The sequence below is a fragment of the Neopelma chrysocephalum genome, unplaced genomic scaffold, assembly GCF_003984885.1.
Source record: "Neopelma chrysocephalum unplaced genomic scaffold, ASM398488v2 Primary Assembly neopelma1_77, whole genome shotgun sequence".
NCBI classification, from domain to species: Eukaryota; Metazoa; Chordata; class Aves; order Passeriformes; family Pipridae; genus Neopelma; species Neopelma chrysocephalum.
Window position 1 is genome coordinate 1,891,906 of NW_020897738.1, and position 14,115 is coordinate 1,906,020.

Here is a 14,115-nt window from a genome sequence, read left to right on the forward strand (position 1 = left end):
CTGTGAGTTCTTGATGCCCTGAGGACTGACAGCCACCACAGACCTTCCCACAGTGATGTTTCAGGTTCACTGTCTGCTCGGAACATGGAATAATAACTCTTCCTCCTGCAGCATGCAATGTTCAGGAAAAATGTGGGTGGAGACATGGAATGATGATCTATTGGGATGTTTCTATGGAATTAGCATTGGAGGCCCTGCCTGTGCCATCATTAGGAAGAAAAAGCATCACGTGCGAGATGTTTGAATATTTCCTTTATTGTTCACAAATATGAAATTGTGCCTTTAGAGAGCAAACAAAATTAGCCTGTAAATAAAATTACAGATCAAATCATTCCTGTTTCCTGAGAGGCCATGTGAGATCACAGGACACTGGCTCCTGTAAGCTCTGAGACCAGAAGGATCAGCTGCTCATTGAAGGTACACAGTGATTTCCTGCTCCCCTGCTCTTCCAGTGTAGCTTTTCTGAGATCACACAGTTTGGATTTACAACAGATGAGAACATGGTCCTGACTGTCTCATATTTGGAATAAGTGCAATCAAAGGGATTCAGTTCCCCTGAGTGGCTTCTCCTGAGGTGGGACCACAGACCACTGGGTTCAGCATTAATTGGTGGTGAATTTTCTCCAGCTCTGGTTTTCATTTTCCTGCCCTACTCCCGATTTTACCCTGAGGCTGCAGCATCTCCGCTGAGCTGCCAGAGGGTGGAAAACCCTTTAGACAGACTGGGCCTGACAGTGGCTCCCAATTTCTGGACCCTTCCCTTCTCTGGACACTGTCTCACCTCCCTTACAGGTGTCAGCACAGCCAAAGGGATGATGTCCTGCAGCCAGGAAGCCCAAACCCCGGATACCATTGGATGTTTTATATTTCTCGGGGATGTGAGGCGCACCAGCACTGAGCCAAAATCACAGCCAGAGGAACTTCAACTCTGCTCTCACTGTGCCTTCAACAGTGAGTCTTTTCCTTGGGCTGGAGTTCCACAGGCATGAGAATTCCCATGTAATGCTGCTGATTTGCAGCATCTCCCGTTCCCGAGGTGCAGGCTGAGGAGCTATTCCTGGCACATGGAGTCATAGGGAGAGAGGAGCTGCATCACGGTTGAGTAAGGAACAGTTGGCTTATCCGTGGAGGAGAGTGAGTCAGGCACTGTGCCGGGCTCAGGACAGCCTTCGGATTTGAGGCTAATGCTTCCTGACCAGCCAGTGCCCTGCCTGGGATGGCTTGCAGAGCAGGAAAGACACATGGCACTGAAAAATCAGCCAGGCTGTACCTTCAGAACAGTGTGTTGGGTCCCCAGGAGCATCCCTGAACACCCCAAACAATCCTGCCCTCCCGGGAGCTGCCCCAACTCCTCTGGGAAGCACAACCTGCCCTGAGCCAGCCCTGTTCTCTGAGCTGTGTCCCAGCCATGTCCCACAGCTGGGAGAAATGGGAAACTGAGGGGCCCATGGGAGTTTTAGGGACAAGAAGAGCTATTTTGCTCTCTGCTATATATAGAGTCTGGCAAGTCCAGGGCTGGAACAAGTTGCTTTTGTTGCTAAAACATCCTTTGGAAAGCCCATTTTAGGCAAGTGCTGCTGTCTGTTCCCAGCTACACTAACCAGGTGCTGTGGCCCCGGGCTTTGTCCTGGCAGGAATGGAAGGAAAGCTGGTGGAACCCAGGCACGTGCTCCCAGAGCTGTTGTTACTTCCCTGGGAGCCTCAGAGCTTCTTCCTACTAAGGAGCTTTTGCCTCCTGGGGGGAGCCTGGAAATCTAATTACACGCTGGGTGTTGGAGCACCAGGGGAGACCTCAGGTGGCACTGGCTTGGTTTCAGATCCTGTCCCATGTGCAGATGAACTGCAGGGCTGTCGGGGTTTCAGCTGAACCCTGCCTGCCCTTTGCAGGCTGATCCCAGACAGGACTGCGCTTTGCCATGGGTAATTAGTCCAGATTTTAAAGCCCTTCCTTGGGCAGGTTGTGCAGGGAGCTGAGCTGTCTGGAAAAGGGCAGCGAGGCACTGTGGCCCTGAGCTGGAGCTGTGGAGGGTCAAGCACCCACACGTATCCCTGTGCTATTCCCATTGTTCTGTGTGATTTCTAAGCTACTGCTGTTGGGATGATCCAGGTGAGCAGGCACTCCCAAAGGGGTGAGCAGGCACTCACAAGCGGGGCTGTGGTGAACTGGCCACCTTCCTCCTCTCCTGGACGATGCTCCCAAAGAGCCGGGCTGCTGCCATGGCACAGCCCCAGTGGATGGTGATCCCAAACCCGCCGTGGCCGTAGTTGTGGATCACCTGAGGGAGAATCACAGTCATGGAATGGTTTGGGTTGGAAGAGACCTTAAAGCCCAGCCAGTTCCACCCCATGCCATGGGCTGGGACACCTTCCACTATCCCAGGTTGCTCCAAGCCCTGGCCTTGGACGCTTCCATGGGCGGGGCAGCCACATCAGTATCGTGTTTCTGTGTCTCTGACATTTCTCTCTGATACTGGGCTGGAATGGAATCAAAAATTCCCTGGCTGTTGGTGGGGCCACAGCAAAGGCCAAGGATGGTGGGGCAGGCTGAGGGCACAGCAGGGGGTTGGTTGGTGTTTCATTGCAAAGGTCATGGGGACTGGGGCACAATTAACACGGTCACTAATTGCACTCAGCCCCCGGGGCTGTGCACATACCTCTCCCTGGACATTCCCGTGCCGGACGCTCTCCCGCTCCAGGCGAACCTGGGGCCGTGACGGTCTCAGTCCACTCCACTCAGTGATGATCTTTGCTTTCTGGAAGCAAAAGTACATCAGCATCTGCACAGCATTCCTTGGAATTACAGCACCCCTGGAATTACAGCAGCCAAACCCCACGGCTCCAGGTGATCCACGAGAAGAGCAGGGACAGGGGGTCCCCAGTCCTGCAGCAGCTCCTGGGATGCTGCAGGGGGTGACCAGGCAGAACAATTTGGGATTACAGCTGCTCATCACCAGCCTGTGTGGAGCAGGTGAGGCAAATCCCTGTGCTGCCTTTCCTGCTGATCCAGGGCACAACAGCAGCACTGGGAGTGGACACATACCAGCCTCACCCCACACCAGCCCTGCTCTAAAGCCATGGAGACACCACAACCTGGGACCTCCCAGAGCTTTAGTTCTACTTTTTTACCAGCTCTAGGAGGAATTATTTTTCCTACAAACTTTGTCCCTGCCTGTCCATCAGCCGGGTGGAAGAGCCCTGGGTATCTGTGACGGATGGAAACACAGACTCATGGAAACACTGAGGTTCTGTGGTTTGTTCCAGTGCCCATTCCCACATCCCTGAGCTCCCCAGCTCCCTGTGCCCCATCCCAGTGGGTGTCGGGTCAGGTCACCCACCTGGAGAGCTGGGAGCAGGCGGCAGCAGCTCTCCCAGATGGTTTTGTGGTCCTGGGCACTGTTCTCCTCGCTCCAGTTTCCATGCTGGTAAATCCCTCCCAGGACCGTGAACTCGCTCCTGCAACCAAAGGACACACAGGGTGAGTGTCCCTAGCTGTCCCTTGCGGGGTCATCTCATGGAGGGACTCTGTGTGTGTGTGTGGTGTTGGATCCTGGTACATTCTGAGCCTGCAACATATTCCTGCTGGAGAAACTCCCACATGGAGCAGGTGGAGAGCGGTGCCTGCTCAGCTCAGGAGCAAGTACCTCATTAAATCCTATCAGCACCCAAAAGGCCCTTCCTTGTCTGGGCAAACCAGACAGATAATTCCATCCTTATCAAACAGGTCTGTTCCTGCCTGCCTGGAGAAGAGCTGGAAGGAACGGGATGCCTCTGGAGGGAAGCACAGAGAAGCAGACTGGTGCTGCTGCTGCCCAAAACTCCCCTGGATTAGCAGAGGAAAAGAGGCAGATTAAGGCTGGGGGGAAGTGAGGGGTTCTGTGCTGGCTGGACCCTTCCAAAACCTTGTGTGATCCCTGGGAAGCACAAAAAAAAAGGGCTGGGGCATGTGGAAGGAATCCTCTCAGGGCCAAGCTCTCCAGCAGGGAAGAGGATCTGTCTTCTTTAGGGATCAGCCTGGTGCTGCTCTGAGAGCTTGAGTTAAACAAACACAGGGAGAGGAATTTGTCTGGGACTGTAATCAGAAATCGCTCAGAATACGATGCTTGGGGGCTGTGAGCAAGCAAAGCTCCATTTACAACCTGGCTTATTGCCTAATCCTGGAATACTGGGACAATAGGAAGTGCCAGAGATGCAGCATTGGAGTTCCAGCTTAAAAAACCCTTCTCCGTTGCCAGAGTGGGGTCTCTGCCTGCCCTCAGGAGGAAGCAGAGCTGGGATGAACAGCAGATGTGTTTATTTATCCTGCAGTGCAGCTCCCTGGGCACAGCAACTGCTGCTGCCTCAAATAGATCCCAACTTCCCTGAGCAAGCTGCTGGTGGGAAGCAGGTGGGAAGTGCAGGAAAAGTGCTGGAAGCTGGGCTCTGCCTGGCCACAGACACTCTCTGAGCTCTGGACATGGTGCTTTTGGGACCAGGATCTCATTTCAGCCCTAGGAGGACACAGACATAAGGTTTTCCCCTGGGATTCCTCCACAGTCTGGCAGGGAGGTGGCAGGGAGCCCTGGAGACTAAGGGGAGACTTATCCCAATCCATAACTTCCTCAAGAGGGGCAGCTCCAATCTCTGCTCTCTGTGACCAGTGACAGGATCAGAGGGAAGGGCTGGAGCTGTGTCAGGGGAGGTTTAGGTTGGATCTCAGGAAAAGGTTCTTCCCCCAGAGGGTGGTGGGGCACTGAACAGGCTCCCCAGGGAATGGTCATGGCCCCACGGCTGACAGAGCTCCAGGAGTGTTTGGACAACACTCTCAGGGACAGGGTGGGATTGTTGGAGGGTCCTGGGCAGGGCCAGGAATTGGACTGGATGATCCTTGTGGTCCCTTCCCACTCAGGACATTCCATGATCCAATGGGATGCCTCCAGGCTCACCAAGAGCTCAGGCACACCTCAGGGGCCAGTGAGGGGAAGGCTGAGATTTCCAGGGGAGGTTTTATTAAAGTAAAAGGATTCCTGCCCTGGTTTTATGGGAGCAGGGATCAGCAATGCATTCTAGCATCGTTGATAAAACAGATGGGTACAAATGTGAAAACAAAAGGCCTCCCCCAAAATATCCACTACACGGTCAGTGTCTGGCCCTATTGAGGACCTGGCCAGGACTGACTTTTTGCTTTGGTGGGATTTGCTCCTTGGAAAAGGATGGGACACTGAAGTCCTGAGGCTCTGGGAGCTCCCTCACTTTGCTGCTCACGTCCTTCTGCTCCCCTCCCACACAGCCAGGAAAAGCACCAGCAGGCCAGGGGTGACCCCAGGCCCTGGCAGGTGCCAGCAGGAGCCGTGTCCAAGCCAGGACTCTGGGGACACTGACAGTGGAATGTCACCAGCACCAGCCAGACCCTCCAGGGCCGCTGTCACCTACCCTGGGATGATGTAGGGAGACTTGTAGATCCCAGACTTCATGTCATGAGTGATGATGAAATGCTTCACCCAGGGGGCCAGGACCTGGCAGACCAGGGGAGAGGGTCAGGGAGAGATGGAGAGTGGGGTGACAGCTTGGGAGGCAGCGGGAGGGACATCAGGGGCCAGATGTGGGACCGTCTGCTCAAGCTCTGTGCTCCCTGGGAAGACAGGTGGATGGGAATGCAGGTAGGGAAGAGGAGGAGCTTCCTACTGGCATGAGCCTGTTTGCCCAAATAATCATCCTCTACTCCCAAGGATTTTATGTCGTTTTATTATTAATAGCATTATGCTTTTGACCTCCCCCCATGCTCACCCAGTAGAGAAACAGGCTGGAGATTGAGGGCTTTCCCACAACTGAACCAGGAATGGGATCCAGGTGGGTTTCACACGACCAGTGTTTGCTGGGAATCAGGACCTGATCCCAGTGCTGGTCCAACCCACAAGCCCGTGGTTTGCCCCAGAGGACACAGGTTTTCCTCACGGTAAGAAGTAGGTTTTTGGGAAGCTGTGGGGGGAAGTCGTAGCCCCACAATTAAAGTTTGAGGCAGTGCAAAAGTTAGGCCGTGTTCCATGGAAGCAGTGGAGCTGGTTAGATGGTTTCCATGGACACGGCCTTGGGTTGCAGGGAGTACAAGGTTAAGACGGTTTGATAATGTGCAGGTGCTTGGATTCCTGGGTGTTGTTGTGGGAATATGTTTGTGTTGTGTGTGAAGTTGGCAAACTCAATAAAGGCTGCCTGCTGCACTGAGCAGGCAGACATCTCGTCTCACTATCCTTGTGTGTCTTGTGTGTCTTGTGCGTCTTTCTTCCCCCACCGGACCAGGCCTCAAGACAAGATACCCTGCGACAGGAAGCCCCAAGCCCTACCCCCACCTCACCTTTATGACCTGGCCCCTGCCAGGCTGGAGCTCCGGGTCCGGCTGCAGCTCCCCTGAGCGCACCCCAGTGCAGTTTATCACCACATCCACACCCTGGGAGAACAGCTGGGGAGAGATGGACACAGGGTGCTGCCCTCAGGGCACAACATTCCTGCTCCAAAAGGAGCTGAGTGCTCAGTCCAGCATGTGGTAATGGATAAACCATAAGGGCTGGATCCAGGACACAGCTTCCCCCCCCACGGCTCCTGCTGAGACCCCATGTGTGCTGGGAAGCCATTCCAGGGAAAGCTGCCAATCCATGCTGGACTAATACTTTACCCATACCCTCTCAGCCACCTCTTGATGCCCAAGCCCCTTTATCCTTCCTGGTAGAACGTATTTCCTAGGTCTTGGCACAGCCTTGCTCCTGTCCCCTGGCCCATCACTGATGCCAAGGACATCCCAGAGCAGGACATGCCTGCTGGATGATGCTTCCCCACACTGAGACAGGGCTGTGCCCCCTGCCCTGCCTCCACATCCCCACCCACCTCCTGGAAAGACTCAACCTTCTTATGGAAAAACTTCACTCCTCTCTGTGTCAGCCTGGGAAGAACAAATTCATTTGTTACTGGCAAATTAAAAGCAAATGTATCATTCAGTGCCAGGGCACCCACTTGGTGTTAGAATTACAGGAATGAAATCAAGCCCAAATATTCCCATAGCCAAAAGCTCTTGGATGCAGCTCCAAGCATCCCATTACTTTCATTTTTCTCATGCAAAAATACACCCCTGGGCTCATTCTTAAAGTGGGGAGGGTGTTACCCCACTGGGGCAACGAGCAGGAATCCACTCACCTGTGGGTGAGCCAGGGCAGGTAACTCCTGCCCTCCAGCATCAGTGCCGTGTTGAACCAGCCGTAGCTGAAACCAGAAGAGAGGAGGTGTGAGGACCTGCAGCACCTTCACAGGAGCCTCCCGCCCCGGTGCTCCCAACAGCCACTTGGATCTGGGGCCCCAATTCCCCCTGAGACCCCAATTTCCCCTTGCACAACAAGTGCATGAATTTCCCCCGCTCCTCCCCCCATTTACAGCATAAAACACCTTATATTGATTTTTATTTGGACAATATCTGATGAGGTAAGAAAGGAGCTGGAATGGTTTCCATGCTGGGCTGCTGCTTTTTTGGCCATTTGAGGTGTTTCCTACTTATTTGAAGGAAAGCAGCTGTAGGACACTTCTGCACCTGCAGTTTCTTGTCCCCACTGCCCCATGTCAGGGAGGTGTCCAGCCACACCTGCCCTGCCTGAGTCTCCAGAAATCAGACTGAAAAATACCTGTAACCAGGGAAGAGTTCAAGTTCTTTTGGTGTCAAGTTCCTGAATCCCAGGACAATGTTCTTCCAAGATGGGTCCTACAGTAGAGAAAAGCTCTGATATCATTAGTGAACCTGGATCACCATGTCAGCATGGGACAGAATTGGGGGAAAAGGGACACAGCCTATCCCAGAGGGACACAGATGGGGGGGCAGCTGCCAACCAGGGCTGGAGAGGCTCTGCTGCTCCCTCGGCCCTTCCTCATACCGGGATGGCACAGAAAACATCGTGTCCCAGGCACTGGCACAAAGCAAACTTGGAAGGATTCGGGAGCATTGGCTGGGAAGAGGCACAGCCCTGCCCGCCCTCGGGGAGGAGCTGGAGCCTTTCCCAGCCCTGTTGGAACTTGCTCCTTACCGGCACCGGCTCAGTGAACAGGTTGTAGCCAGAAAGCAGGAAAAGTCCCATTTCCTGGGCTGCTGGGGAGTGCAGGTGCCCGAGGAGGTAATCGAACGTCTCTTTATTCCAGAGCCTGCGATGAGAACAGGGGAGTGATGGCTCTGCCAGCCCCACGGAGCTGTGCCCGGGCACACCTGGGAGGACACAACTCCAGCCTCCTCCTCCTCCTCCTGTCCCTCACGTCTCCTGCAGGTTGCCGAGGTCGCTCAGGTAGGGCTGCCACAGCCCGGCCGCGCCGTCGCTGGTGGTGTGGGGGGTGAAGATGTCGGCGTAGAGCTCCAGCTGCAGGGAGGGCACCAGCCCGTGGAACTGCTCGTGGATGCACAGGGCGCTGGAGAGCCCGATGACCCCGGCTCCGATGACGGCCACGCGCATGGCTCCGGCTCCCTGCGGGGACAGAGGCTGCTGGACCAGCTGGGGCTGCCCAGGAGGGAGAGAAGCAGCTCCCCAGGACCCCACCCGGCCTCGGCTCCACTGCCTGAGCAGTAGGGAAGGGCTGAGGTCACAGACTCACAGACTCACAGAATGTGCTGAGTTGGAAGGGACCTACGAGAATCAACCAGTCCAACCCTTAGCCCTGCCCAGGACCATCCTCAAAAGTCACACCACGGTCCTCATGGTACATCTCTGTGCGTTCCTTGTAAAGACTCCCAGGTCCTCCTCCACCCTTGCCTGTGCTGACCAGGCACAGGAATCAATCATGGATGAGGGGGTGTGGTTCCCCATGGGGACTGGGGAATGTCTCTCCATCCCTGGCTCTGCCAGTGGCTCAGCTGCCCATGGCCACATTCCTCACCTGGCAGAAAGAGCTCCAGGTGCTTCCTGCCCTGTGGCACCTCGGGACAAAGCAGCACAGCCCTCAGCATCCTCCTCTTCCTCCCACCAGCCAGGGAGAGGTGGGAGCACCCACCACTAACACTGGCTGCCATGGGATGGTGTAAGCCCTCCATTCCCATTGACCCAGTCCTGCTCTGGGCTGCTCCCAATCCTTCCCAGCCCCGGGCACAGGCTGGAGGCAAGAGGTGGGCATGGATAAAAGACATAGGAAGCACTGGATGTTTTCCAGGGAGTAATGCCAGGTGTGATAAGTGCAAGGTTGGATCCTCACACTGCTGTCACCCCTGGGGCTGCATGAAGGTGGCTGTGCCACCACCCCAAACCCTTCCTGGCATGGCTGAAAGAACTGTTGGGAAATTGCAGCTGCAAAGAGGGTCTGCAGCCTCCTCAGTCCCCTGATTCCCTCTCAGCAGAGCTTTTCTGCCTTGGAAAAGCCCTGTGGTCACTGCCTGGGCAGGGAGTGGACAGGGACTGATTTGGGGAAGGGCTGGGTCAGATCCCACAGCATGGGCAGGGGAGGACGTGCTGGCTGCACCCCAGGCCTGGTTCTGGGAGCAGGAATAAACTCCAGCCCACAATTTTATTTGGACAAGGTGAAGTGCAGCATCTCTGCTGGAAAGGCTGCCCACAGTGGGACTGACATTTGCTGGGATGGAGGGATGAGTCACCGGAACGGCAGCGCCGCGGGAGCTGCTTCCCATCTGCTGTGGTGTTACAACCCCAGGGAAAAAAACCCCACGGAACCGGGGTCACCTCCCCCACCTGCAGCCATGGGGACTCTCCCCCACTGCCCCCACAGCTCCAGCCGAGGAGGATCCACCTCACTGGCCAAAAAACAACAGGAATACAGGTTTTTACCTGTGGAGTGGGGGGTCCTCAGAGGAGTCACTGCGAGTTTCAGAGGCTTCCACAGAGTTCAGAGTGGCTCGTTTACAGTCCAGCAAGGCAAAGTCTAAGTGCCTGGGGCAGCAGGGCCAAAGTCTGCTCCAGCCCTGGGGAGGTGGACTTCCCACGTGCTGCTGGCAGCCGGTCCCAGAGCAATGGGAAGCGGAGTCACCACCACGGGTGGCAGAACAACATCCCTGACACTGGTCACCATGGTGACCGCTGGATCAGGACACCGGCATTGCCTTAGTGGGCATGATCCTGGAGGTCTTTTCCAACCACAGCGATTCAATGACTTCCCAGCCTCTGCATTCACAGAATCACAAAATCACTGAGGTTGGGAAAGACGTCCGAGATTGTCGAGTCGAACCTTTGACCAATCACCATGTGGTTAACCAAAGTGCTAAGTCCAGTTGTTCCTTGAACACAAGATTCCTGCAGGATCTGGGAAAATTGAGTGCTTCAGGCTCAATTTTTGGGTAGACAGGGGGAATTGAGATTATTCAGCCTGGAGAAGAGAAGGCGCTGGGGTGACCTAGTTGCAGCCTTTCAGTACCTGATGGGTGTTGAAAAGAAACGTGGAGAGAGACTATTTACAAGGACCTGGAGTGCCAGGACAAGGGGGAATGGCTTCCTACTGCCAGAGGGCAGGGTTAGGTGGGATATGGGGAATAAATTCTCTGCTGTGAGGGTGGTGAGGCCCAGGCACAGGTTGCCCAGAGAAGCTGTGGCTGCCCCATCCCTGGAAGTGTCCAAGGCCAGGTTGGACGGGGCTTGGAGCAAGCTGAGCTAGTGGAAGGTGACCCTGCCCATGGCAGGGGGTGGAACGGGATGGTGGGGTGGGATGGGGCGGGATTTGGGGTGGGATGGGGCAGGATCAAGCCCCGCCCACTCGGAGGCCCCTCCCCCGCGCAGCAGGCCCCGCCCCTTCCCGCGCGAGGGGCGGCTCAGCCGAGCCGGGCCGGTGCCGCAGCCATGGCGCTGGTCACCCTGCAGCGCTCGCCGACCCCCAGTGCTGCCTCCTCCGCCAGCACCAGCGAGGTGAGCTGCGAGGGGACGGGACGGGGCGGGCAGGGAAGGGGACAGTGTGCCCTGCCGGCGGCGGCGGGGGATGGGGAGAGGGGAGGGGCGGGGTGAGGCCCCGCGCAGGGACAGGCCCCTCACGGCCCCCCCCGGCACCTCATGGCCCGAAGCTCCTGGTTCCGTCCCCTCACAGACCCGGGTCCTTCATGGCCTCCCCCAGGCCCTGGCTTCGGCCCCCTCTTAGACTCAGGTCCCTCCTGGTTCCGGCCTCGCGGCTCTGGCCCTTCACAGCTCCTGGTTCCGTCCCCCTCACAGGCTCAGGCCCCTCACAGCCACCCCATGTTCCCCAGGCCCTGGCTCCGTCCTCAGAGGCCCAGATCCCATGTCCCTCATGGCCCAGCCCCACCACCCTGGCCCCTCACACCTCTCCAGCCTCTGGTTTCATCCCCCCTGGCCCCCCATAGCAACTCACCCCCTGCCTTCATCCCCTCCCAGTCCCCATGGCCTGACTCTCCATAGTCCCCTGGGCCCTGCTTGCCCTCCACAGTCCCCCAACCCTCCCATATCCCCCATTCCCTTCACAGGGAGGCCCTGGTCCCTCATGGTCCCCAGCCCTGCAGCCTCCTGGCCCTTCATGGCCACTTGCCCTGTCTTCATCCCTTGCAGTCCCCATGGCCTGACTTCCCAGAGCCCCCTGGCCCCAGCTCAGCCCTCACAGCCCTCCTCAGTCCCTCACTCCATCCCCCTTATGGTTTCTAGCCCTATGGCCCCCTGGCCCCCCATAGCCACTTACCCCTTGTCTTCATCCCCTCCCAGCCCTGACCCTTGCAGCCTTCTGACCCCCTACAGCTCCCTGACCCTCCTGGCCCCAGCTCAGCCCCTCACAGCCCCCCAGCCATCCCAGCCCCTTCCCCTCACAGCCCCCAGTGCTGCCCAGCCCCAGCCCTGTGATGCTGCCAGGCTGAGCCAGGCCTGGGTCTGTCCCATGTTCCCCTCACTGCACACAGCCCCTGGTCCCCGTGTCTCCCACTCCAGCCCTCACCCAGCATTTGCTTGTGCTCCCTAACCCCTTGGGCAGCCTGTTTGAACCTTCCCTTGCCAGATAAATCCCTGGGCAGTGTGCTGGGCCTGTCTCCATGGAGCAGCTGTGCTTGCTGACCCCAGACCTTCTCCCTCCTTGACATCCCAGAGCTGCCACCAACTCCTACCCAGGCATGCTCTGCTTTTCCCCTCTGTCCCTATGCTGCCATGGCACTGCCTTTTCCCCCTCCTGCTGCAGCTCCTGCCCCCCAGAGAGCTTAGCTCTTCCCTGAGGTGGCTGTGGTCCATTCCCTGGGAGCAGCTTCCATCCTGCTCCACCCTGGGAGTAGCTTCTGTCATGCTGCACCCCATACCTGTGTGACATCCCTGATTGCTGCCACTCCTCACTGTGGCACGGCCTGCACTGTGCTGCTGCCCTGTCCTTGCCCCAGCTCTGCTGCTCCAGGGCCTGTACCTGACACTTACCCTGGTGCCCTGTGGTGCCATGTCCTGTGCATCTGTGTCCTGCCTGCCTGGCACCCTGCATGTGCCACCTCTGCTGCACACCCCCTCCACTCCTGTATCTCAGAAATGCCCTCTCCTGCCTCTGCCTGGCCTTGGGCTTCTGCTCCCCTCCCTGCAGTTCCCACATGCCATTCAAACACAGCTGCACCTCCAGTTCATCTTTCTTTCTTGCATTTTTTCCTCCTAATCCATCTCTTTTGTGACCTTCAAAGATAGGCCTGGTGTTTCTCTGCACACCCTTCCCGTGCATCCCTCTCTCCTACACCTCTTTCCTTTGGTGCTCGCTGCCCTTGGCTCTGCTCTGTCCCCACTCCTGCCAGGTAAACAATCCTATTTGTCACCTGTCAGGTCCCTGTGACTCCCCCGATTAGCTGGTCCGAGGGGGGAGCGGGAGGGGGGCAGTGCCACAAGGCTCCCGGGTTCTCCCTCACCCCGGGGGCTGCGGGGGGTCCCTGGCTGCAGAAACCCGGTTTGGGCCACACCGTGTTCATTGAGAAACTTGGAGACAGGACATGTGCTTTCCCAAGGAGTTCTCAGAAGGAATTTTGTTGGGTTCTAGTTTAGACAGAGCCTTAAACAAGGCCTACTGACCACCCAATCTGTGGAGAGGAAAATGAGCCATAACCCTGTTGCAGGCAGTGGAATTAGACTGGATTTAACTGGAGCAGGTGGGAGAGGAGTCGAAGTAGACCTTGCCATGTACATCTGTGTTGGGCATTGCTTGGTGTAGGAGCTGCTGGTGGTGATTCTTTTTACCATACAATTCTCCCTTTTCCTCCCAAAAATGCTGCCCCAAACTTGCATCCATGTGATGTCCATGGCAGGGCTCCTCTGCCCACAGCACCCACAGCTCAGGTGTGCTGTGATGGCTCCCAGAGGAAGACACTCACTCCTGTTGGAATGGCTCCTTCTGGCTTGAATTACCATAAAACCAGAAACGAGCTTTTTCCAGATTCAGCATATTGTTTTTACAAAGTTAATTTCAAAGAAAAATCCCATCCAGAAGTGCCAGCGTGCTCCCTGATCTTTTAGGATCTTTCTTGCATGGGAAACCAGGTCTCCTTGGGACTTTTAGCCTACTCAATAATTACTAGAAGGTATTTTTAATGGAAAATGATGACCATACATCTTTGCTAATTGTGACTGTGCTGCTGGGCCTCTTCTAACTCATGAGCCCCAAGGAATTTATAAAATGGATGCTGCTGCCTGCACAAGGTTTGCTGCTGTGTTAACATAGTGAGCTGTAAATTCTTAGGAGAGGGGGGTTCATACACACTTGGGAACTTGCACTTGCTGGTGCATCTCCCCTCCACACATATCCCGTTCCCTGCCACGTCCTTCAGCCTGGCCCAGTCCCCAGGGAGGACGTGGATGTGTCTGGTGGGGATCTGCTCCTGGTGTCTGTGCTGTGGTGGGATCAGCTGTGGGTCCACAGCATCACCGTGGGAGGTGGTGCACCCCAAAACCTGCCTGCTCAGAGGGATGCTCTGAGCAGGATAAGGCAGGAGGGCTTGGCGTGGCAGCCTTGCTGCTGCTTTGATTTGGTTTTACTGCAGCTTTTTAATAGAAGATACAGGGAAATTTGACTTTGAGAGCAACTCAGCTCCTGCAGGAGAGGAGCCCACAGCAACCCCAGGCCCAGCCCTGCTGCCGAGCCCCAGCTGACAACATCCAAGAGTTCAGTCACATTTGTTTAAAAAGGGAAAAAGAGTTTTTCTCCCCCTTGTTGCTACGTGACAGACCCAAA

The 14,115-nt window shown here is 56.2% G+C and overlaps 2 protein-coding genes across 2 annotated transcripts in view; one reads left to right on the forward strand and one right to left on the reverse strand.

The window, feature by feature from the left end:
• Window positions 1–256: 256 nt before the first annotated feature.
• On the reverse strand, window positions 257–9,904 carry DAO (D-amino acid oxidase). The gene is made up of 11 exons (XM_027689634.1): window positions 9,774–9,904; window positions 8,260–8,465; window positions 8,037–8,151; window positions 7,641–7,717; window positions 7,162–7,227; window positions 6,856–6,910; window positions 6,329–6,433; window positions 5,410–5,492; window positions 3,336–3,453; window positions 2,655–2,753; window positions 257–2,276 (listed from the first exon to the last, which is right to left on the reverse strand). The coding sequence occupies exons 2-11, from the start codon at window positions 8,451–8,453 to the stop codon at window positions 2,142–2,144; spliced, it is 1,047 nt and encodes a 348-aa protein (XP_027545435.1). The 5' UTR covers window positions 8,454–8,465; window positions 9,774–9,904; the 3' UTR covers window positions 257–2,141.
• Window positions 9,905–10,738: 834 nt separating this feature from the next.
• Window positions 10,739–14,115, forward strand: part of SSH1 (slingshot protein phosphatase 1) — a 34,921-nt gene continuing 31,544 nt past the window's right edge. The window contains exon 1 of the mRNA XM_027689278.1: window positions 10,739–10,841. Within this exon, the coding sequence (XP_027545079.1) occupies window positions 10,776–10,841 (66 nt within the window). The 5' untranslated portion in view covers window positions 10,739–10,775. The remainder of the gene's footprint in view (window positions 10,842–14,115) is intronic.